This window comes from Lacerta agilis, chromosome 9, assembly GCF_009819535.1.
Source record: "Lacerta agilis isolate rLacAgi1 chromosome 9, rLacAgi1.pri, whole genome shotgun sequence".
Lineage (NCBI taxonomy): Eukaryota > Metazoa > Chordata > Lepidosauria > Squamata > Lacertidae > Lacerta > Lacerta agilis.
The window spans coordinates 24509621-24535846 of NC_046320.1; the positions used below are offsets into that span (position 1 = coordinate 24509621).

At 39.0% G+C, this 26226-nt stretch overlaps 1 protein-coding gene across 4 annotated transcripts; it reads left to right on the plus strand.

Annotated features, from left to right (window-relative positions):
* Window positions 1-3418: 3418 nt before the first annotated feature.
* PDLIM3 (PDZ and LIM domain 3) lies at window positions 3419-26198 on the plus strand. 4 transcript variants are annotated; one of them, XM_033159818.1, is made up of 8 exons: window positions 3419-3817; window positions 10433-10584; window positions 11575-11653; window positions 16169-16356; window positions 21201-21464; window positions 23487-23617; window positions 24975-25086; window positions 25636-26198. In XM_033159818.1, exons 1-8 carry the CDS (start codon window positions 3725-3727, stop codon window positions 25823-25825), a joined length of 1209 nt encoding a protein of 402 aa, XP_033015709.1. In that variant the 5' UTR covers window positions 3419-3724; the 3' UTR covers window positions 25826-26198. The 4 variants fall into 4 exon arrangements, with proteins under 4 accessions (XP_033015709.1, XP_033015711.1, XP_033015710.1 ...); XM_033159819.1 differs by lacking the exon at window positions 16169-16356 and adding an exon at window positions 17094-17161 and having other exon boundaries at window positions 3426-3817; XM_033159820.1 differs by lacking the exon at window positions 21201-21464 and having other exon boundaries at window positions 3421-3817.
* The last annotated feature ends 28 nt before the right edge of the window (window positions 26199-26226 follow it).

The following is a 26226-nucleotide window of genomic DNA, read 5'->3' on the forward strand; positions in this document are numbered from 1 at the left end:
CACAGTATGCTCACAATCTCATGAAAGATGGCGCAGGGACAGACAAGAGGCAATGAAAGGAAACAATGAGAAGGGAGGAGAGGAGAAGAGGAAAGACTGATGCAGATCCCTGCTTAGCCTCACACAACACTATGTTGAAAGAAGAGAGGGATGGAACCTTATATCTTATCTACAGCAATCTCTGAATGACTACATATGTCAACTCACTGAAAAGCTGAGTATGACTAACTAGATTCAGTATCTGCCAAACTGCTGGCTTGCGTCCCATCCCCAGACTGAAAACATGTCACCATATTTGTCTTGCAGCTGTTGCTGTTGGTTAAAGGCCAATAAACACAGCCAATTTTTCTATGGCAACCATGGCTAAAGCATTAGCCATGTCCCCAATCAAAGCTGTGAAAAAATGTCACCAAGACTCCAATGTTATCAACTGATCTATCCCAGCTGTAAAAATGTAAGAGAACCTACATCCCTACTGACCAGAATCATTCCTACTGCCTCAGGTGTCACAAGACTAAGCTGTCATAGTAGGTTCCAGAACATACAATGGCCCTTCAGCAGGCTGGTGTTTGTTTCAAAAGAACTTTTGTATTTCATACCACTTAACAAAAACAATAACATTTGGCAAATGTCTCCTTAAGATTTTCAGTTACGAAGAAAGCAGATACTAACAAACTGGCTCGACCAATTTCATTCAGGTCATCTCCAAACTGTCAGTACTGGATTCAAATACATACCCAGAAATTTAGATTTGCTCAATTAAAGTGGATTAAAGCAGTCTGTCACCCCAGCACAACAAAGGCACTTTTGTGAGAGTGGGGGTTTTGTGCTTAGGACAGTGACAAGGAAATGCACTAAAAATAAGTGGGATGAACGAATGATTAACAGGAAGGCATGCAAACATTGAAGTAGCAATTTGGACTAAATGCTCAATGTCATAGTGAACAAATCTGAGCAGTGTAAAGCAAGCAAAGAATGAATATTCAATAAAGACTGGCCTAAGGCTGTATAAAAGGTAAAGGTAAAGGTACCCCTGACCGTTAGGTCCAGTTGCGGACGACTCTGGGGTTGCAGTGCTCATCTCGCTCTATAGGCCAAAGGAGCCAGCGTTTGTCCGCAGACAGCTTCCAGGTCATGTGGCCAGCATGACTAAGCTGCTTCTGGTGAACCAGAGCAGCGCACGGAAATGCCGTTTACCTTCCTGCCGGAGCGGTACTTATTTATCTACTTGCATTTAGATGTGCTCTCGAACTGCTAGGTGGGCAGGAGCTGGGACCGAACAACGGGAGCTCACCCTGTCACGGGGATTCGAACCGCTGACTTTCTGATCGGCAAGCCCCAGGCTCAGTGGTTTAGACCATAGCGCCACCCGCTGCATACTCACCCTATGTTTAAAACACACTGCTTCCTCCAAAGAATCCTGGGAGCTGCAGTTTACCCCTCAGAGCTACAATTCCCAGCAACCTTAACAAACCACAGTTCCCAGGATTCTTTGGGGGAAGTCATGTGCTTTAAAGGTGTATACAGCCATATTCTAACCTACATGCAAGTAAATCAGGCTGAAAGCTCAAAGAGGTAATCCGGAGGAGCCTTGCGACAAACAGCTATGTAAATTTTAAAAATGGATTCAAAATACTTTTGAGAAACCAAACACTGGTCCGTCTGCACACAGATTCTGATGCTATGTGCTGGGAAGGTAAATTATAATCAAATCAAACCAAGCAGTCATTTAGTCCAATAGTTTCTATAGGTACCATCAAGCCTAATTCCAAAGTCATATGATCGTTTCTCACTTCTGGGATTAAACTTGATACCTCCCTCCAAGTAACGCAAGTAATTAACTACAGTACTAATTTACAGCCCTACTCATCATGAACTGTAATTCATTAACTCCCAAAAAGTAACAGATCCTCATCAGGTGCTTCAGGCAGCTCATCTTGGGTGTCATGGAAGGATAGCATATTGTTAGTTATTTCATTTATTATTGTTGTATTTTTACTTTCATCAAGAGGCACATGTGAGATTTTCTGTTTCAAGTGCCAAAATAACCTGGCCAGCCTTGGATATGCTTTGGGTTGCCCTGGGCAAAACAGAGAGACCAACAAATGTAATAAATAATAAATAATAAAATTCTGCACCTTGACTTGGTATGTCTGCATCATTACATACTCCACATCCAGGATGCTCCTACTGCTAGTTTTTGAAGCCACATTCACATGTCAGCCACAATCCATATCAATCCTGTAGTTTCCTGTCAAATACTGCTGATTCATGTGTTACTTCTAAGACCACCTTCAATCCAAGCAGAAAACTAACAGCATTCACTTAGTACTTCAGGATGGTGTGAACAGCTTCATTAATAGGGAATTCAAGCAGGCTGCAATGGAAAACTTAAAATATTGTGCATGCTCGGTGAAGACATTCCCCACCTCTGATGTGAACACCATGCAAACACAGTGGGAAAATATATTTGCTACATTTAAAACTGCTAATGTGAACATACCCTTAGGGAAAGCACTATTTGCTATTCTGCCTTGGGCTGCAAAATGTCTTGAGCAGGCCATGAGTGCTTCATTATAAACGCCTTCCTCATCTGCTTTGCAATTTTGTTCTGTGATGTTAACCATGTTGGGGGGAAACCTTCATCATGAAGAGGGGTGAAATTGAACCTTTACATTACACCAAATCATGTCAACGGCATCCAGAACTTTAATTGGGGAACCTGAATTCAAATCGCTTTGCAGCTCTGAAGGTCACTGCATGGCCTTGGGCACTCTTGTCATACAATCCACTTCACAGGGTTGTTGTGAAAACAGAATATGACACCCTGAGTTCTTGGGGGGGGGATGCAAATTGTGTTTAATTCAGCCTTTTCTCTTGACGAAAAGGCAGGACAAACACACTAAGAAATAAAATGAATTCATGAATAAACCTTATAGTAGCAATTTTAAATATTAATATGAAGAAAAGAGATGTTGTGGGCTATGAATAGCAGGGAAATGAGTGCTTGGCAAACTGTCTCTTTTGCAAACTAATTATTTATATAAAATAAATATCTTCCCCTTTTTAATTATTATAAAGTGCCATCAATATGCATGATGAATTTACAAGAGAACAGGAACTTTTCCTGAATAACTTAACCAAAATTCAGCAGATAGGAACCAAGGGAGAAGAGTGGAGGGGGAACAGAGGCAGCAGCAAACTAAGGAAGACTATCTATTTATTTATTCTGAGGTGCGTATTAATTGACTGGCAGGACAGCCAGAGAGTTAGAGAGCACAGATTTGGTGGTCAAGAGATGCACAATTCAATCACCACATCATCAAAAAGGAAGCCAGCCAGTTTTAAGAGGCCAACAGGAGGCTGTAACCCGAAGCTCCACTGAGTGCAGGCTTGGGAGACTCCTGGGAAACAGCTAATAAACTGCTTGGGAGTTGTAAAGTCCACAGAGCAGTGTCCAGGTTTTAGTTTACCAAAGTTGGTACTGCTCCCCCCTCTGAGTGGAGGCGGCCTAGGACTGCTGACGTCACTGAGGAGCAGAGATAAAGGGGTGATATACAGCAGCTGGAAAGCGAAAACTTCTGAGAGGCGTGCTGGAGAGAGGCTCTACTGCTCAGACCAGGGAGCCACTGCTAAGCTGACAGAAGCCCTTTCTTACAGAGATCTAGGGAGGAGGAGGAAGAAAAGGGACCCATTAAAGATACCCTCAGAAAATTGCTGGAAAATGCCACAGAACGTTGTCCTCCCAGGACCAGCGCCTTGGGGCTTCAGGCTGACAGGAGGGATAGATTTTAAGCAGCCATTAATCATATCCAGGGTATGTCCTTTTCCCTTTTCGTTTCTTTTCTTTTTCTTACAATGGCATCATTGAAGTTGTGGAAGTGTGGAGTCTGCAGGAGGTGATGGTGTCTGGCTCACCCTCAGACAAGACATGCTTTGCTGAATGCTGTGTATTTTTAAAGAACACAACACAGGCGGTTGTAAATTTAGCACTGTGCAATCAATGGCTAAAGGGTTTCTTTTAAGATGCTTGTCAAGAAGAGTAAGTAGACTTGACACTGCTATTTCTTCCCATGCACCCCTCACTCTGAAGTAGTATTCAATGGAATCACTCTCAGGTAAGTGGACATAGGATTCACTGGACTGCAGTCCTGTAATCCGCTTACCTGTGACCCCATTGAATCCAGTGGGATTTGGAATACAGCCAAATTTGCAACACAATGTTGCAGTGCAACGCCCCCACCCCCACCGCTTAACTCCTATTTAAGGCTTCAGACAACCTGGAACAGGGCACTTATAGCACTGCTTAGGAGAAGGGGGGAGGACACCTTTTCCACCCCTGCCCCCTCCCCATATATGCTGCTAGAGAGCTCAAGCTTGGGTCTGGCTGCCAGCCCCCAACTTGAGCATTTTGTTTCTATATAAAGGGGAGGCAGGGTTTGGAGAGTAGGGAACTGGAGAATGTGTCTTCTTTTCCTTTGCTTCCTCCTGTAACATCTTGATTATTCACCCCTCCACTGCTTTCAGAGCCTTCCTTCCACCTCCCCTGTGGAACCTATAGAAAGCAATGGATAAATTCAACCTATAGAGGAACCTATAGAAAGCAATGGATAAATTCAAATTTTTGCATACTTGAGTTTCCTCCTCAAAAAAAAGCAAAATGTAGCAGGAAATACAGGAGTTCCTAACCATAGCATTAATGTGAACCTAGAACTCCCATCTCTGATGAAATAAGATGAGTCTGTTCTTGCTTTCTCCATATAGGCTCAACTATTATCATATTCTATATGTCTTGGAAACTCACGGGTTGTTCTTGGACCATTTTGGGGGTTTTCTTTTAATTTACAAACTTGCATACTTCGATCTACCCAGGGCTCCCTCAAGTTTATAGAAACCACCTCCTTAATTTTGGTTGTGCTGTTTTGCTTTCAGTTTATATATGCCATCTTTGTGCTTGAACAGGGAAGACAACATCCTTTCTAATTTTCAAGTTATCGTATGCACATTAGAGTTCCAGTTAGGTGAAGTGAAGTGGGTGGATGAACTTCACTTCACCTAACTGGAACTCTAATGTGCATATGATAACTTGAAAATTAGAAAGGATGTTGTCTTCCCTGTTCAAGCACAAAGATGGCATATATAAAGAACGGAACATCATGCAAAATCTTCGGCGGAAACCCTTGTGCTGCTAATTCTATTGAAAAGAAACTCAAGGAGTCGGAAATTTGAGGTAGAGAAGCAAGGGGGCATAATTCTTTTCTAGCCCACTGCTTTTCCATTTCATCACCTCCTCAAGCCACTCCAGGTGTGCATCTCCATACAACAACACAGTTGGGTGTCAGTTAACTAGTTTAACTAAGTTGTGCAAAAGGAATTTGCAGGATACCTTCTTGAGGAAAGGAGCTATACATATTCATTTTCACATTTAGGGTAAGTTCACACAAAACCAGCATAATGAGAGTTCACAGGGAGAGTGGGGAATTGATGTAATTAGTTGTGCCTAATAAGGAGACAACCGCAAGATCAGATGTAGACATTTCTGAGTGCTATCTTCTGACATTTTTCAGAATGTAACTGGGAACTTGTTGACAAGTAGGGTATACTTCCCTAAAGCAAATTAGTTAAGTAATTTTATTGAGTTTATCTAGGAGCAATTTAACATTTATATTACAATGCTAACTCAGAGAGTCTGCACACTGAATCAGTTGAGGTTACTTTGCTGACCTCAAAAATCAGCAAAGAAGTGATATAATTTTAGGATTGATTCATTAGCAACAAACTATTTCAAGGCCAGAACATCTGTACACAATGTCCTCTACAGAAGCATACAGTAAATCATTGCTGAGCTATCCAGATTGATATACATTTTTGCCCAAACATGCACAGCCACTCCATATCTTTATCCTGAGGCAGCATGCACAAGGATGTGGAATGTTGCCATTGTGGACAAAAACCGTGAGACCTAATTTTGGAATTCACATTTCTGTATTTTCCATTACTTTATAATGCTGATCAAATAAAGTCAGTGCCAATGTCTTATGCAAGAACTGTGATTTCAGCACCTGTCTCATTTATTTCATTTTACTGCATGCACAAGTAGAATTAATTGGCCACAACCTTGAAGACATCTGCGGACTGAAAGGTAGGACAAATATTTGAAATAAATAACAAAAATAAAAATGCTCCTGCTAAAACAAAGTAGTTTAAATCTCACTGAGGTCAATTGAAATGATAGGCACATCCTTAACTGACATTAACAGATCTTTGAAAAATGATTAACAGTACAGCCCATTGTTGGCTTACTCATAATAAATTCCCATTGCATTCAGTGGTGATTACTCACAAATAATTGTGCACTGGATTGTATCCTTACAGAGCAGGTTGTGCCCTTTAAGTGTTAAAAATTCCATATGTACGTTCAATATTGCAATCTTAAAAACAACTTCAGTTTCACTGAATGCTACAGATACAGCTAGCATTCCTTGCAGAATGAGAATATCTAAAAGTATTATCCTCTCAAATTTGTTGTCTGTTTGAAAAAGTACAACTACACAAAAAATGCCAGTGTAAGGAGTTGAAGAATTATTGCTGACTTAACAGTATTTCAAATGAGAACTCTTGTTAGAGTTACGGTACTAAATTTAGGCACTTAAAGAAAAACCAACACAGCCAGCTAGTATCGTAAACAAAGAGTAGTTTGTTTCACCAGAACTCCATGCACTCTGAAGTGTTTAACCTTCATAAAATGCACAAAGCACATTTAAGCTGATGTGGTGCATGCTTATGGCATCTGACATGGACACACTGGAGAAAGGGAAACAATGTCCAAGCTTAAAAACAATAGAAGATACTGTGGTGTTTTTGGACTCCTATTGCCTTTTATGGCATTATAAGAGGGAAAGACTTTCCATTATCTCTCAAGAAAAGTATTTTAGTAACGCTAGGCTTCTAGCCTGCATTTGTTTACAATAAGCTCTGTCAAGTTTAAAGTTCTATTAACAAAAGAGGAGCTGCATTTATACCTAATTACTGAGAAGTAAATTGTTTGGTATTTTCTGAGTCACTGTGAGACAAGTAGCTTTGGGAGCTGCTGAACTCATTAAATGTGTTTCAAGGCCTACTGCTCTGCATTGCAAGGCGTGTTTATATAAAAAAGACAAATGTGAAGACAGATGCCTTGAGTTTTACTGGTACATCTGTTTGATGTTAACATACGTCAACTACTTTGATTCTTTTTCTCATTTATATGTAACAGTTCGTTATTTAGAAATGGATCTCTAAAGTGCAGGCCCAATCCTGAAATAGGCTAAAAATGCTTTAAATCAGTTCAAAAAAACATTGACTCCTTGATCCAAAAGACATGGATTTATCAGAGCAAGTTCTAAAATCAATGGCCCTAAAGCAGCTTAGGTTAACCATTTTAAAGCTAATTGGCTTGAGGGTATCTTGAACTATCCATGTGCAAACCATAGGAAATATACATGGGAGTCAAATTATTTTGTTTGTTTGTTTATGACTCAGGATTTATATACAGCTTAATCATCCATAATCTCTAAACAGTTTACATCTTGCATTTTAAAATAGTGGGACTCCTCTAGAGAATCTCAGGCTAGATATGAATAAGGAACAGCTCAGTGTGAAGCTGGTTTGAGAAACAAAACACCAAACTGTAGCATTTTATAACAAAGTACAGGATACATATGCATTTGTTATAACATTGTGTGAACACAAATTTAAAACTGAACAGTGGAAACACAGTAAGTGCACAGTAAATCGAAGTGTGAACACAGCCACAGTTACAGTTTTAAGAATACATTTATCTCAAGTTGAATGTCTGCATGCACTCTGAATAAATGAAGTTGAGCTCCTGGATAATCAGACTTTCCCTATACACTTCAATGGAAGGAACAAGCTCTGTGTGAGCATCTCTTTGCACATCGAGAACTGAACCCTTATTTGAAGTGAGTGTTGGAACACCTGAAGATTGAGTGGGATCCGTGTATACCATGGGCAAGAAACCTGTAGCCCTTCAGAAGATGCTGGACTACAGTTCCTGTCATTCCAGGTCTTTGACTACATGGTGGGGCTGGCTGAAATTATAGTTCAACAACATTTGGAGGGCTGCAGGTTCCCCATGTTGTACACATTAAAGGGAACCACACCTTCAAAAAATAATTGCATCAAGGCAATAGTGTCTACCATACATTGTACAGTTTTAACTTTTCACTATTGGGAGTTTTTAATGACAACTTATTGGACTTTTCTAAGTTAAGATATTTATGGATGAGGGACTTATTTCCTAGTGGCTCAGGCTATCATTTTAAGAGAATTGTACTGAAAGCTTAGGAAAATGATACAGGACAGATCTATGTTTTTCAAGATGAAGATGTACATATTTTTAAAAAATCTTTCGTTACCTATGTCAATTTCCCATCAATTTATGACAAGACAGCATTATCATTCAAAAATTGCTTTCAAATTAAGCAATAAATCTTTTTGGAATTGATTTTCTATTAGCATAGAGTTTTAAACAGACCATAGCAAAACAGAGTAGCCTAGTCAATCGGGTAAAGACTTCACAAGGGAGAAACAGAAGGGGTACTACCACCTGTTTATCTAGAGAAGTGATGTCATAATCAAAAAGCTATCTGTGGTTACCCAAACCAAATACAGTAAGACAACCCTCTGGAAGGTTTCAAGCAAATGTAAAACCTCAGGGCAGATAATCCAGACAAGCTAAGTATAGAAGTGGGTTGAACTGCAGCCCAATCGTCAACATACTGCACTGCTTGAAGGCCACCAAAATAAATGCAACTAAGGCAAAAAGAGCAAGTTGTGGATTAATCAAAGCATGCTAAGAGACAGTTAAGCACATCAATGCAAGAAGCAAAATATTTCCTTATCTAATAACTGTGAGAAACTGGATTTACAGATTAGGCAATTGACAAGTAGATTACAATATTGCCATGTTTCACAAAAAAGCTTTATCAAGCATAGAGGCTTCCAAGCAATAGCTCTCTCTCTTTTGAGAACCAGGACACACACATCAGTAAGAACCACACATTAGTAAGGCAGACAGCTTTTATTCCCAAGTAGGGTTGGTGAGCGTTTACTAATGGCATGACAGGTAGAAATCCAACATGGCTATGCATAATTTTTTTTTAGCATATCAGAAGCTTTTTCAGTCACACTAGCTTTTCACATAAGTAAAGGTAAAGGGACCCCTGACCATTAGGTCCAGTCATGTCCGACTCTGGAGTTGCGGCACTTATCTCACGTTACTGGCTGAGGGAGCCGGCGTACAGCCTCCGGATCATGTGGCCAGCATGACTAAGCCGCTAAAGTGAGACTGTATTCTCTTTTTGGTCACTTGGTGACAATGGCACAAGAGTTTAGAAACCATTTCAGTTGTCTGAAATCTTTATTTCTTGCTACAATTAGAATCCCACCTTTCATCCAATGAGTCCAAGGTGGTGTACATGCTTCTCCTCCATTTTATCCTCACAACAGCCCTGTGTGATAGGTAAGACTGAGAAATAGTGATTGGCTCAAAGTCACCCAGTGGACTCCATGGCTAAGTGAAGATTTAAACCTTGGACTCCCAGGTTCTAGCCTGACACTCTAACCACTGTGCAACACTGGAATGTGCTGAGGAGGAGATCAGGTCTGGAACTTCCAAAACCCTTGGCATTTGCTCAAGCCAATATATCACTTGCTAAACTCTGTATCAGACATACTTCAAGTGCATGTCTGGTATTTTTTGAAAAGAGAAATATTTCTGGAATTCTTCAGCCTTCTAGAGAAGGCTTGTGCAGTTTAACATTTCTCTTTCACAGGGAGAGGTATAGAAACCAATAGGAAGCAGTAGTTCATGGCAAAACTAGTCCCATATTGCTAAACAGTGGCATTATAACTCGTATAAAACACTGAGAAATCTGTATCACCATTGCAAATAGACTTGTTGACTCATGGTCCCTTGCTGCACATTCCATGTCATGCAACATAATGTAGATGACAGTTGTCTGTCTTTACTGGCAGCGCCAAAACTCTTCTGAACATAAGTTTGTTTTAGTATTTTAACTCTTCGCATGTTTTAAACTATTGCTGTATAATTTTATTGAGGGTTTTTTTGTAAACAGCTTTGTTTTTTCTACAACCAACAGTGTATAAATTCTGTGAAATAAATAAATAAATAAATGCTAAACTATCAGCTAGCACCAAAATAATAAATAAAAAATAGAAGCTAATGCTTATATGCTTATATGCCTGTCACAATGAGTCACAGATCAACTACAGCTCATACTTGAAATTAAGTGAAGTTTTACCACCTCCCTTATTTGTGTCAAAATAAGTTGCACTGAAATCAATACAACTTCTTAGGTGGAAACAGGTCTACTTATCATTTAAAAGAAACATCTTGTGTTTCTTTCAGATCACTCCAGGAAGCAAAGCTTCACAAGCCAATTTGTGCCCTGGTGACATCATTATAGCTATCGATGGCTACGGCACAGAGAACATGACTCACAATGATGCACAAGAGAGAATTAAAGCAGCGTCACACCAGCTCTGTCTGAAAATTGAGAGGTAAGATTTCACCATATGCTTGGAGTGCAATACAGTGGTGCCTCGCAAGACGAAATTAATTCGTTCCGTGAGTCATTTCGTATTGTGAAAATTTTGTCTTGCAAAGTGCAGTTTCCCATAGGAATGCATTGTGCGGGGGAGGGGATCGCAAAACGTTTTCGTCTTGCGAAGCACGACCACAGAAAAATTCGTCTTGCGAGTCACCTAAAAAACCGCAAAACCCTTTCGTCTAGTGTGTTTTTCGTTACGCGAGGCATTCGTCTTGCGAGGTACCACTGTAATGGATTCAATGTTTCCAATCTAAATTAAAGTTTGCCATAATCTGTTGATTACAAACATTCATAGCCATGGATCCAATCGATTTCTGGGCCCAATATCCTAGATTTAGTTGTTCTTGGCATGATATGTGGCAAGATTGCCACGACAATTCCTTGTCCTGTTTCCCTTGGTGCAATATATCTTATGCAGCTTCTCAGGCTATTTTCTATTAAATAGTCCCACTGATAAACAGCACTGCTCCTTACAGATTCAAAACAAAATAGTACTCAGTTTCGCCTTGAAGGGGAGGTACACAATGGAATCAGATCAGGCTGTCTCCCAGGCCACCCCTTCAGTGGGTGATTTGAGAGCTGTTAAGTTGGCATAACTTGTTGCCAATGACCCATTTGCAATATTAAGCCCCCATCTGGAAGCATCCTTAGACTTTCACAATTCCTCTTCTTTCTTTTGCCACAAGTAAGCTTACAAGCATTATCTGAAATTTTCCCTACTCGACAAAACCTAAAGGGCCACTGTCCTATTTTTCTTTAGTTACCAGTGCAGTATTCTCTACTTTTCATGTAAGATTTAATATACAAATAAACAGTTATTTAAAAGAGAAGTTTTCATGTTGTGATAAAAGGGAGATAAAAGCTTTGGGGACTTTAGGATTGCATAACACATTGAATACAGATGTGCTATATTAAGGATTCTTCATTTTTCACACTACAGGGCAGAAACAAGAATGTGGTCTCCGCAAATAACAGAAGATGGTAGTCCATTCAAAGTAAACTTGGAAGCTGAACCACAGGTAGCAAATTGCTTTAAATCAGCAGCATTCCCATTGTATCTTGCAGTAACTTACTTACATCTTTATTATGTTTCCCAACGTCTAGTTAACCTCCTGTTAAACGTAAGATATCATAAAGCAATCCATCCCTAACCTTTTTTATGAAAAACCATTGGAAGCTGTAAGATTCTTACATCTGTTCTGGACATGATATTGAGCCATTACATTCTTAATACCTCACATGTTCCAGAGCCGAGTCCTAACACTGAAAACAGCTTCTAGGGAAAGGCCCCAAGGACCCCTGGTTAAATTTACCTATCCTCACTCACCTGAGTATCACACCTAACCCAAATAAGTCTACTATCTTAACCCAGGCCACATCCACACCATACATTTAAAGCACTAATATATCACTTGAACAGCCATGGCTTCTCCCAGAGAATCCTATGAATTGTAGTTTCTTATGGGAGCTGAGATTTGTTCAGTGACCCCCTCCCCTCACAGGGCTACAATTCCCAGGGTTTCCTGGGAAGAGGGACTTATTGTTAAACCACAATGGGAATTGTAGCTCTGTGAGGAGTACAGGGGTCTCCTAACAATTCTCAGCAGCCTTAACAAGCTACAATTCCCAGGATTATTTGGGAGAAGCCGTGACTGTTAGTGGTATAGTAGTACTTTAAATGTATAATGTGGATGTGTCCCCAAATTGAAATTTTTAGGTCTCAGAATTCTGAGGGAGTCTTATCTTCCTTGGTCAGGCAGAAACCCTCTACTCAGCCTGGTTGATTTACAGCCATCCTGGATGTATCATAGATGATGTAACTTTCTAACCAATGCATGCTTATGGTTAGTTAGTGTGTGACATTAAACGGATTGCCCATTTGGGTAGTCATTATTCTAGATTAACTGATCTGAAGTAACTTGTGATATCTGTTAGGGGCACACCACACAGTGAGCTTGAATAGTAATAATATTTGGCAACTAAGGCACGCATAATAGAAATTCTGCAGTTTGAAATCTCAGTAACAAAATAATATGTCAAAATTAAAACTACTGAATTCATTTTACAATGCTGAAAATGGTCTTTTCAAACCACACATTTTAACCTATACAATGCAATCTTGATAAATAGGCCAACTGGTTTGTTTGAAAATACTCTTCTGATGCTTGTAAAAATTCAAAAGATGTCCACCATTTAGAGCTATCTGTGTGATTTTTTCCCCTAACAGCTTTGTTGGGACTTATAAATTATGTGCAGTGATTACTATTTAAATTTGGTCTTGAGTTCTCAGTGAATTTATCAGACAAATCAGACAAATTTTAGAGGTTTATTGCATACGATAAACGCAAAAGCTGGACTGTTATTTTATCTGTTGCTTGCTTTGCCATTTACACTTCGTGCATATGGTGATATTTCTAGAGACTAAAATTAACTCAAACTCATTGCAGCATTACATAAGATATTACAAATATGATGTTTCAATATGTATTCTTTCTGCATTTCAATCTGTAAACTAATCCCGGTTAAAAACTAGTTGATGATATATTTATCAAAGTTAATTTACGTATAACATGGTTTCTGACTATATAGGATTTACTTGCATTCTTGGAAATGCACCTTGATCCCACAAGCACATTTACTTGGAAGTAAGCCCCATTGATAGTATAAACCTTTGCATTTTTCAACCATCCCATTAGGTTGATATACCAAACAAGTGGAAATCTTGCTCAACCTGTCTGGCTTTTGAGATATTAACAAGCATTTCCCACATATTTTTAAGCATATTTTCTCAGCCATATGGACAAAGGGTGGGTGTTTGAATAAAGAAATACAACTGCAGATTTTATTGTTAATATGCTGATGTGCTAAATATGGCATGCTATGGGTTTGCTGCATTTGCTTCTAGCTGCAGAATGTGCACAGCTGAAACATGTGGCCGAGTTTACAAGATATTTCAATACCAGGTGTGCCCACACTATTTAAAGATTAGTTTACTAAAACAACCAAAATGACTCAAGCAAGTGAATAGCCTCACTTAACTAGGCTGTAGATCTAGGCTTTTTGTTTCAATGACACTTTTGTCCTTTGACTTCAGTGATATTGGAAGCATTCTTTTTAGAACTCCACACTATGTTGTTTGCTTATATGCTGGGTCTTTTTCAGTTTAGTCTTGTCTATTTTTAAAACACTGATCTAGCACATACATACAGACCTATTACGTGTCCATGTCTTTTTAATGGAAGGTTGAGCTGATTTATGGCTGTGAGACTTTTCAAGCAAATATGCCTAGACAGTAATACATGTGGATAATAGATGCAATTTTAAAAAAATTTAAATGGCTATTTAGACTTTTCATTTCAAAAATTGCTGGGGGCTCCGCCAGACAGCTTATTTATTTAGCATTAATCTTGACTTGCTTGCACAAAGCTTATGCAGAAGTTAGATTATATCTGGTCTTTATGGAGCATTTGTTCTGGTGTATTTGTGGGAGGATATACAACACAGAGCATTCATCTTGATTTGCTTACAGGGTGTTTAAACATCTTCCTGTGAATCATTTGCTTATTCCACGCTATTTACCTATCACTCTCCAAACTGAAAAAAAATCAATTATTTTTTTAATGGCTTTGTTGTGCTAGAGTACTTTGATCCACACTAATTGCACAAACCTAAATTTCATGGAATGTGCTTGAATCCCTCCTGCAAAATATTATTAGGATTGTTTCAACAGTAGCCTCAAAGTGGTGTACAATAAGGTTACAAAAAAATCAGTAAGCACAAATCTGGTTAAAACATAAAATCAGAAAATCTTACCATTAAAATGCCTGCTAAAATAAGAAGTACCAGAAGTTAAACAGAGAGGCGGACTGTTTGATCCCAGCCAGGAGCATATTCCGCAGAATTGGAACCACAATACTGAATACATAGTTACGAACTGTGCATGTGAGCTATGGGGGATCACTAACAGTGACTCCCCCAAATACCTCAGCAATTAGGCAGGGATATAAGGAATCGGTGGTCCTTAAAACACCGGACCCCTAGTTGTTGCCTTGTAATTGTTGAGATTTGATTATAGGTTAGGAGGGGATATATTTATTAGATTTTATCCTTCCTCACATTGTTGAGTTCAGCAGAGTGCCATTTCTTTGCCACTTAAAAGGGACCTTGTATAAGCTAGTTTTAGCCTTTTAGCATTAATAAACCAGGGTGCTTTAAGGCAGGATGGATTTTCCTGGCCTTTTCCTGACCTTTTCCTCCCCCTCAAATAATAACCACACAATAGGTTTCCTGGGAAAAGTGAAAATAACATTTACTCACTCGGTCTACATCTTCAAGAACAGCAGTTACAGCAGCAAGATGTAGGCAGGCTTAAAATGCTATTTAAGTTACTAAGAGACACTAAAGTCTAGCTTAGAGATGGAGTCTGAGCTGAAGGTTACAGGGTTTTTTAAGAAAAAAAAAGGTGTGCCCAGGAAGGGAGGAGCATACTAAGTTATACCTCTTCCTGTCAAAAGGGAAGTGATCTCAGTCTTCTCTAGTAAGAACCGAAGAAAAACTCTATGAGCTTCAGCCCCTATTATGTGCCTAGCTAGAAAAACATGAATTTTTGATTTGACAGCCATAATTATCCTGCAGTAATTAATACAAGAACCTTGAACCTGGACCAGTAATATATGGATAGCCAGTGCAAGCTTTTAAGCACTAGAGTTGTGTGCTGGTGGTAGTTTGGCCCTACTAACAATCCAGCTGCAGCATTTTGCACCAGCTGGAGCTTCCAGACTGGGCCCAATGTTGACTCCACAGAAAGAGCATTGCAATAACTGAAATCTTAAAGTTACCAATGCCTTGTGGCCAGGGCAAGCTATCCATGTCCAAGACTGACTGAAAGTGTCCTTTCACAGTTTAATCTGAAACATGTTTACTCTGACATAAATCCTACTGATTAAATGGGACCTACTCCCAAATTAAATGTGCATAGGATTGCAGGCTTCTGTTATTTAATCTGAGACAGAGAACCCCCTCCCCAATCCCTGATAACGTCTAGCAATCCAAACTACAGTATGTCATTACATGTGTAATGCAGAGTTTTGCCAATCCCATGTCTGCATGTGTAATGCAGTTTTGCATGCAGTTTTGCCATTTGCAGGGACAAATAAACTTGCAGTTCAATGACAATGTGAGTTGACTCATATTGGGAGTAATAGAAGTTACTGAGGAAGACAGTGGGCACAGTGGCTGCTAGTTTTGACTGCACCTCTTATGTAATATTTAATTATAGCCATATTTAGCTACACAGCCAATCTTAGTTTCTTCTACAGAAATTAGCAATGACATGTTATTGTCTATAAGTATACAGTATATCCTCCCTATACTCCTCCATATATTTTCTATAGTGAAACACAGGATGCTTGCTTAGTGGTTTGCAGCAAGATGCGTTTTATTAATACCGTAAGTAGCAGCATTGCCAGTTGTGCTTGTTATTGGCTTTAATGTGCATTGTAGCTTTGTGTATTTTGTCTGCCTGTTATACACAGGAATTCAAGCCCATTGGTACAGCTCACAACAGAAGGGCCCAGCCTTTTGTTGCAGCAGCAAACCTCGATAACAAAAGACAGGTGGTGAGCTCTGCCTATAACTCTCCCATTGGGCTATATTCATCTGGCAATATACATGATGCTCTTCATGGACAGCTGCGGGGCCTTATCCCCAATTCACCAGCAAAGTAAGTAAGATGCTCTAAGACGGTCTTTTGCTGCAACATCTGTTTAACTGGCTTCATGGTCTCAAGTCCAGCTCTTGCTATCCTTTTTTATTTCTTTCCCAATGCTCAAAATATACAAAATGTTCTTCAAAATATTTACCTCTAAAATGAATCTTCAAATAAGCAAGACCAATATTATACACATTCTCTTTCAGAGGGTTGGCTACACGAGACATTATTATTATTATTATTATTATTATTATTATTATTATTATTATTAAGCACATTCCAGCCAAAGCTAAATACTGAAGGCACATCCTATGTGCATGCACACAGGAGCAAGCCCCATTGGTTTGACTTACTTCTGAGTAAACATGGATAGGATCAGGCTGCAAGTCTTATTGATTGCAATCGGCAATATATATAAAAATGGTGTGCAAACTCATCCTATGTGTACACATTTGTAAGTCCCACTGTGTTCAATGGGACATACTCCCAAGTGCGTGAGTTTAGGCTTGCAGCCTAAAAAGTTAACTTTGGCTTGATTGTTCCTATTGTTCTCTTTTTCTCACAATAACATCAGATGTATTAATGCTACTACTATATAACTTACAACTCAATAATTTACGACATGTATGTTAACTAATCTTTTCTGGAAACAAATATGCTTGCTTAAGTTAAAAAAAAAAAAAAACAACGACAACGACAACAACCCTGTATTTCCTTTTCTTCTTCTTCTTCTTCTTCTTCTTCTCCAGGACTTAAGCTACTTTGAACACAAGCATAACATTCGGCCCAAACCTTTCATAGTCTCAGGCCCGAGCAGGTTATAACTTCTCTGTGTAATCTGTAACTGGGTGCATGGTGTTTTGTTTTTTAATGAAAACAGTAACAATGCTATTTCAGTATGTCATAAAGCCTTCTAATGAATAAACGCTTGCTTTGCAGCGCCTATAAATCTGAAATCAAATCCCATTTCCAAAAGAGCAGATACGCCTCTTTCTTTTGTCATGGAGAATAGTAGTGAAAGGGCACACTTTTTGTGCAATTATTGATCAAAGCCACAACAATCTGCCAAGCAGTAATGTGCCTGCAATCAGGTTAATTTCAAGTGAACCTACATCAGAGAATTGTATGGTGCATTACAGAGATCAAAACTGAAATATCACACGTAACATTACCTACAGGGCTTTAAAATATGTAGTAGATGTACATACAAACAAACTACAACACCACTATGATGTTGGACTAGAAGGGATAATGAGAAAGGAGGAAAGGACCTCATATGGAGCCTCCATAGGCTAAGGCTACCCAGTGTACATCCAAGGACGCCAGTGGATAAGAACAAGATGGCACTCTGATGAAATAGAGCAGGGATAGAGTTTGATAGGGAGTTTTCTGTCCTTTATGGAATGCTTAATTATCATTCTTATACAATTATTCAATGGAGGATGTGACTTGAGGGTTGAAAATGGAGAGCTACATATGTTTATGTCCTGCAGAGAGCTGACCATTTTGCAGTTAATGTGTCATTAACAAATTACACATTAACACTCTCATTTTCTATTTCATAGACAAATGATACGATTTTGTTTATTTGGTTAGATTGTTTTGCACATCGCCTTTCATCTGAAAATCTTAGGGGTATGTAGCAGTTAAATTCAGTAAATTACAGTTCACATCCATATATAATACAATTAAAAACACAATAAAAACAAAATAACAATTACTAAATGTCAGTAACCATTCCCCTAAGTCTAGATAAAAAAAACTATGTTTTGAGCTTTTTAGAGTAAGTGCCAGTTGAATTTCAAGGGATGGGGAGTTTCAAAGCCAGGGTGCCACCACAGAGGCTGGCATGCACATCACCACTCCTAGTGCTGAAGCACTAATCGTGGGGCAGGGCTGGTGCACAATTGGAGTGGTAGGGCAGAAGGCCAGGAGACCAACATCAGGTGGAGCAAGATATGATGACAGGTGGAACCACCTTCTGACTTTTTGTAGGCAAGAAAGCAGGCAGAGTTCCTCACTTGCAGTTTTATAAAACATTTAATGTGTAAACATAAATAGAAGTTATTAATATTGCAGTTGCTGTATAAGGGACCAAAATGTAATTGAAATTAATAAGATTTTGGAATGCAGAAATAAAGAAAATAATCAAATCATCAATTCTAGCACACGGGGGGCACCTGATCTAAATTATATAATTCGGTATTTGAACGATTGGTATTGGTAATTGTAGTATAAATTGGTATTGTTATAATGCGGCTATTATTGGGTTGTAATTGAAAACTAATAAAAATTATCAAGGCAGGCAGGCAAAGGGAGACTGGCTGAGATCTGATTGAGGTTGTTGGGGCAGTGCCCTGTATGCCCTAGGACCAGTGCCAACAGGCAATAGCTAAGGCCTCCCTCGCCAAACTCCTGAGTTGTGTTGCAAGAATAAATTGAGTTGTGTTGCAGAGTATATAGTTCCATGCTGAGCATAATTTTTGAGTTTACATAGCAACATAAAATATCAGCTGGTAGGTGTCTGGAATATTTTGCTAAATGCACTCCTTCTGCAGCACTTGTGGGCAGTGCCCTATTGCTTCGAACAATACCTGGCTGTTAACAGTACACTTCAGCTTCTGGAGTTAACAGCATCATTATTGACAAGCTTTGCTCATGCTTTCCAAAAATGGATCCTAGTTTTATTTCTGAGTAACGGTGTGTGGCTGTATGGCTATCCCCTTGTATGGATATTTAGCTTGAGTGATCTGGCAACTGTAAAGTTTCTTACTTGCTTTGGCACATGTGCAGATCTTCTGGAATTCTTTGTCTTGCCTTTGATGGTAAGGAATGCACTTTTCTTAAGGCAGTTGACAACATGGTCCTACTTAAATTCCACATGGCATCCCTGAGGGAAGTTAGTTCAATGAAAAAGGTTCCATGATGTAGACAAAGCTGCCATTTAGCTGTGGGTGATATTTCCCTCTTTATAATATTTGTGACAGTAAACACCTGAAATTCAGTGAAAGATGACAAATAATGAATATTGTGAATGTCTGAAAACTCAAGAGGTATCAGTAGATGCAGCAAATAATCTACATGTGATTGCCATCGGTCACCAAAAGTGGTGAGGCAGAAATCTGGTTTCAATGTTCCAAAAAATTGGCACTGTGAATGTTCACCAAATTTGGGACATTAAGTCCCAAATAAGTCCCAAATAATTTTACACCCTTACAGTCTTGGAGGCAGTAAAACACACTGAAATTTGTGGGGCTTACTTTTGAAAGAGGCATAGGATTGTGCTGTAAGGCTGCAGTCATTTGCACACATGCAGAGTATAATTTCTTTCTGACGTAACGTGTTTAGTAGGATTATGCTGCTGTAGTATTTACATATTAGTCCTACAGCATGTTTATGCAGAATTAAATCTTTATTATTTTTGTTATATTTCTGCTAAATAAGTCCACATCCTTAGAGTAGTTTCAAATATATTAAGAAATGGCAATGTTGGCAATAGAGGATGTGCAGCTGAACTGTCTGTTCACTCCCCACAGTTCCCGTCTAACAACTAAAAAGGGGACTTACACACCTCTCATTCCCTGCTATGGGCACCCCATGGGCATCTCACCATGGGAGAAATGTACAAGTTCCCCATTTATTTCTTGCCAATTGCCTCTGCAATATCCAAAGTTACCCCTAAGCTCCCATTTTAAATTAACTGTAGGTGATCAAAGGGGTTTCCATCTATCTGTTTTAGTAAACCATGCTTAGGAGGCAGATCATGCCATACAGTATAACTATTATAGGGCTTGTACACAACTGAGCATTATTTAGCTAGTAATCCACTCCCCATCCCATTCGAATTAGACTCAAGTAGTCCATCCCACTTATACCTGAATTTGTGCATAGAAATTTATTAAATAATAACAAGAAATAATAAATACATTAGGAGCAACTTGAGTCTTTCCTGTTCATACTACAGGTACTAGGCATTACCTTTTGTGTTTTTCCTCAGCTTCTCATTTGTTGATTCTATTGGTAATGTTCCAATGGCTTTTAAATGGGCAAAGAAGGCACAGCTTTTCCTACCACAGTGAGATTTGTGTCACACAGCAATTTTGAACCAAGAAAAAAATATGTGGTCAACTGCTAATACAGTCCTAGTCTATGTAGTTTGTGTCTTGGACCATTTAATATTTAAAACTGAGGACTCTAAATTAAAATTGACAAAGAATGCATGCTTTTGTAATCCAAAACAAATGCAAGAAGAAAATCTGACACATCTGATTATTTCTGTGTGCATCAAAGACTAAATAATTAACAGATTCAGACCTGCTATATTAGCATACTGGTGCTTGGGATGACTTGTGGTGCCATTACCTCAATGTGTCTTAGGAAACAGATTCCACTAGTGCTGTTGCAATGCTGTGCAAGCATCATAGTTATGCATTGGCACAGTAGTGGAAATATCAGTTATTATCTCACGAAGTTGTTATTTTATACATACGACTGGCAAGAGAAGTTTTAACTTCCAAATTTTCTTCTGATTCTGATTTACTGTTCGAATCTGGCCATTAACCTGTGCCATCCTTGACGTAATTATGTGCTGAAGGAGGTAGTATGAAACAAACAAACATTTGATGAACTATAAAACTTAGAAGTTTTGCATAATAGTTGTGCTCTCTTTAAAATTATGGCAGATTATACTCAGTAGAAAAATACACAAAAGTTGTGTTTCATAAAATGTGTTTTTTCTTGCATTTGTTCTTTTGGGTGCTTTCGTCACTCTGGAGATTACTTCTGCTCCCTGTTATTCATCTTCTTTTCCTTTCTGGTTTGCATCACGTATTTTTGTGTACTGGTTTTTGGCACAGTGTTTGCAGTACTCCTTCCGGTTTTGACGGCGGCAGCGGACGTAGCACACCCTCTTCAGTTAGCACTGTTAGCACTATCTGTCCTACCGAATTGAAAGCTGCAGCTAAGATGGCCCCCAACATTCCTTTAGAAATGGAACTGCCTGGTGTCAAGATTGTACATGCTCAGTTTAACACACCTATGCAAATGTATTCAGATGACAATATTATGGAAACACTGCAGGGGCAGGTTTCTACAGCACTGGGGGAAGCTACCCCGATAAGGTAATCCAAGCCACAATGTATGGTTAGCTTATTTCTAAGGCATGAATAGTGCTGCCATTATTGTTGCTTCATTAGTCATTCATGCTTTTAAATATATCTAAACCATGCCAATTTGGAAGTCAATGTGAAATTCTGAAAACTTAAGTCAATGTCTATTTAGTCATCAATTTCAGTGGGATAAAGACTGCCACCTTGGTGAAAATGTTCTATGGAAGATATACAGATGGACAAAATGTAGCCTAAATTGAGAATTATTAGGAGAACCACTGTGTCATGCCAGGGAGATTAAAAATGAAGTTTGGTTAGGTTTCATATAAATGTTTTTAGGTTTGTGAAAATTTTATGCATTCTAACTTGTGTTTAAATTAGAGACAAATGCTTGAAAGAAAATATTGTGACTTCCTAGGGAAATGAAGAGTTTTAAGTTTGGTTAAGTTTTTATATAGCTTTATACAATTTGTGTAAATGTTACTTTGATATGGGTATGTAGCTCACCTTATGTGTCTAGCTCCTACTTTGTGAGGACAACTTGAGACTCAGTCTATATGCACTCAGCTTGTAAACAGTCACAAGTAAGAGTCCCATAATTGATGTCAACAGGAAATGAGACATGCAGATAGATTACCCTATATATAAATTGCATTTACAATAAAGTATATAGCAATTGTCCTGCTAATCTGCTGGAAATTGGGCATCTCTAAACTTTTAGAATTTTGTTATCACTCACAAAGTAGCTATATTTTCTGGACAGCGATTCCCTGGGGTGTTCATTAAGTGAACTGACTTTACCCATACTGTACTCCTGGACTAAATATTTATTTATCATATTACAAGTAATGGCAAGCATGCTTCTGGGAACCATTCCAGTAAAAAAAAAAAAGCTTTGAGTTGTTTTTGTTGATGAGGTTCATTTTCACCAAGTATGAACTTGGAAATGCCATATTATTCCCTAGGGGTATTTTGTGTCTAGTAACTAATGGAAGCTTTCACCCTTCTTGTGGGATGCTCCAGTTGCCTATAAGATGATGATTAAAAATCAAGACTTAAATCTAAAGTGCTTAAGCTTTAATTTCCTTTGGAAACTGGTAAAAAATAATGAAAATTGCATTTGCTGCTCCGGGCTACTTGGGAAGGAAGGTTGAGATATAAATTCAGTAAGTAAATATATATTTAGATATGCACATAGCCCTTTTTAACACATATATCCAAGTAGATATATGTAGGATTGCACTGTTAAACACCAAGAACACTCTTCTCTTTTATTAAATCATTTTATGAGCTTTTACTGCTATTCCTCTTGATTGTTGGTGATTTTATTTTTGTTTTCACATGGACATTTTAACAGCAATTATTCCTTTTTTATATTTTGTTTCAAAAGCTACTTGGAGCAGGCACTGTAGAAAGATGGGGGAAAACAAACATCTATAAAGGAACAACTTTTGAGATGATCAAGATCAGGAATGGGGAACGTGTGGCACTACAGATATTGTTGGACTCCAGTTCAATGATCCCTGACTATTGGGCTTGTTGGCTGGGGCTGATGAGAGTGGAAACACAGCAATATTGTGACAAGGGTCACAGATTCTACATCCCTAGACAATGGCTTTATTAGCTCCCAGTTAGATGCTGTAGGCCAGCAATAGGGAACCTGTCGCCCTACAGATAGTGCTGAATTCCATCTCCCATCAGCATGACCAATGGACAGAAATGATGTGAACTGTCCACTGAAGACCACAGTTTCCCCATTCCTGTTGTAACCTATGAAGCAGCACAGGGAATATCCACCTGAGGAAATGGTTATTCCTCCTTTCCTAAAGGAAGTACAGTATAGGAAACCAAACATCTAAACTTCATTTTCTGAGCTTTATATTTGTTCTCTGTGTAGATTTTCCTTTGCACATTGCTAGAATGGAACATGATCTGACTTTGTCCAGTTCTGTACCTTCCACTTTTGTTTTAAACAATGCAATTATAGTGAACATTTACTGGTTAACTATCTCATACAGCTCATTGATTTTTCAGTGACCCAGTACCAGCTGCAGTGCCCCAGTCTGATGTGTATAGGCTGCTACATGATGATCAGCAAGGACCGAGTAAGCCACGTCAGTCCGGTTCCTTTAAGATTCTCCAAGACATGGTCTCTGATGAATCTGGTTAGTTGCCATTTTTGTACAGCATCTCTCTTCACTTACATTGCAATACATGTCTATGATGCAGCCAGGCATGCCACCTCCTGGGGCAGAGGTTTCTTCAGACCCCTCAATATATGCTGGCAGGGGGGCAGGCTCCCTCGATATTGAGAGGGCAGAGGAGGCTGAGCACGACACAGTTCAGTGGCTGCCTTCTCCTGAGCGTGAGAAAGGAAGCCACACAATGCAACTACCTCTCCTATGCTCAGGAGGAGCCAGGCACTGTGCTGCACTCGGCCTCCTCCTGCTGGTGCAACATTGCACATGCATCGTGTGCCAGGCACATGACATCACTCAAACATGATGTGTGACAACCCCCAATCTTGCAAGCAAGACAGCACCTCTGAATGCAGCCACTTTGCTGAAACTAAGCAGGTTTGGGGCTTGTTAATTACTTAATGGGAGGTAACTCAGGGTACAAGCTTGCATAAAATTTTGCATGCCATGATTAATATATACGGATGTGAATTAAGAAAGAATTACAATAATTTAGCTAGACATAAGATACTTCTCATTGTTGTGGGGAATACTGTGACCAGGTGACCTGGGTGCCTACTCAGCCTGTTGACAGGAAACTTCAAGGTTGCTGTTCTCTCTTCTTACAGAGATGGGAGACTTGGATTGGAGAGCCCTTCAAATAAAATATTCCTTCAAAGAGTGGGCTATCCCCTGATAGCCATTCAAATATAGAACTGTAAAGTAGGCACACATGGAACCTTGTGTTCCATAATGGAAGAAAGGCACTAAATAAAGTAAGGCTTAACTGGAACATGCACAGTGATACCAATATCAAATGTTAACCAAGAGGGTTAAACATATGCAGACCATGTGTTCACAATAAAAATGAGCAGCATATATCTATTGCTTAATTAAATGGAATCCATTAATTTACCGAGCAGTACCATGACTCAGAAGTAAATCCAATTGTGTTGAATGAGGATTGCCCCCTAGTGTTTATCAGAATGTGCCTAAGGGAGAGAGGCTATAGATATGGCACCTGCATGTAATGAGTGAACTTTTTTAAAAACAGCTTAAAAATTGAGGAAATCACCAACATTATGCAAGAGAATTTGGATAGTTAAAATAATAATCAAACTCCATGTGTTTTGTTAGGCAACCCCTTGTTTTGTTTTAATACTAATTAGCAATCTCATCTAGTAACTTTGCAGATGAGAATGTGACATTAAGGGAGTATTTTTAATAACTTTTCTCCTACTCCATTTCCTCTGTCTAAATTGCATTTAACCCAAGAAACTTAGAAGAAGCCTTGAGCTCTGTCCTGTCCTGTAAACAAAAGTGTCATCTTTTTCTTTTTCTCCAGATGGTCAGGCCCCTGCTATAAGGAGTGTGAAAGCACCAGTAACGAAGGTACCTGCTGCTGGGGGAAGTGTGCCAAAGGTGCCCTTGTGTGACAAGTGTGGAAATGGAATTGTGTAAGATATTTTATTTTACTTCTAATTGATTCATGGCATAGGTCTTTGGAAAAGTTCACATCAATCTAGTGGTGGGTGGGAATCTGTGATTTCTCTTTCATGAAGTTAAACAAAATTCAAAGCATTCATACCTCTTTATAGAGCTATTTTTAATTACACATTTTTATGCATTTTTTATTTTGTTGGTGCAGCATATATTTTTAAAAGGTTACATAAGTTTGGGGACAATGCTATAAATAAACTCTGCATAGCCTGTGTTGCTCTAAAAGAAATGTTGGCGAAGCTTCTTGATTTTACATGCTCTTCTTAGCTCCCAATGAAATTCAACCTTAGCAGGGTGCCTAGCAGATGCTGTACAGACTGGCTGTAACAGCATATGATCATGAGCTGCAGAGGTGAGGGTACCTGAAATTTACTTAGTGGTTTTCATCAGTCAAATTTTGGCTTGCAGGCATCTAGGTATATTTTATTTTTAAGAAACCCGATTTTGTATATCCATAATTGAACTATAACTTCTTTTATTCTTATCCCCTTTTCTTTGATCTACAGTGGCACAGTGGTGAAGGCACGTGATAAGTACAGGCATCCTGAATGTTTCGTGTGCTCTGACTGCAACCTCAACCTAAAGCAGAAAGGCTACTTCTTTGTGGAGGGGCAATTATACTGTGAAGCTCATGCACGAGCTCGTATGAGGCCCCCAGAGGGATATGAAGCTGTCACTGTTTATCCCAAGGCTTAGCTGTCCGGAGAGACACAAATACCTGCATGCACACATAAGACACTATCCGCTTACAGCAGCAATACAAATGACTGACTGAATCCAGCATTCTGCTTTTTAAAACAGGGAAGGAGACAGGATGGAGAAGTTGGGAGAAGGATGATCATTCTTGTAGCCCATGTTGGTATCTATGGGATTATTTCCCAAAACATTATCACTATGGCTGCCAGTGTAATCCAATGAGTTATAAATCTGACATGCTATATTAAGATCCTTTGCAAATTGAGTACATGTATAATACTATGAGTAACCTACAGTGAGAGAACCATAAAGGACTGTATTTTTAAAACGTTCCTCTGTTTCTCTGTACAAGTGCAATTAAATGGCTTTTTTTTAAAAAAGACATGTTCTGCAGCAGCATT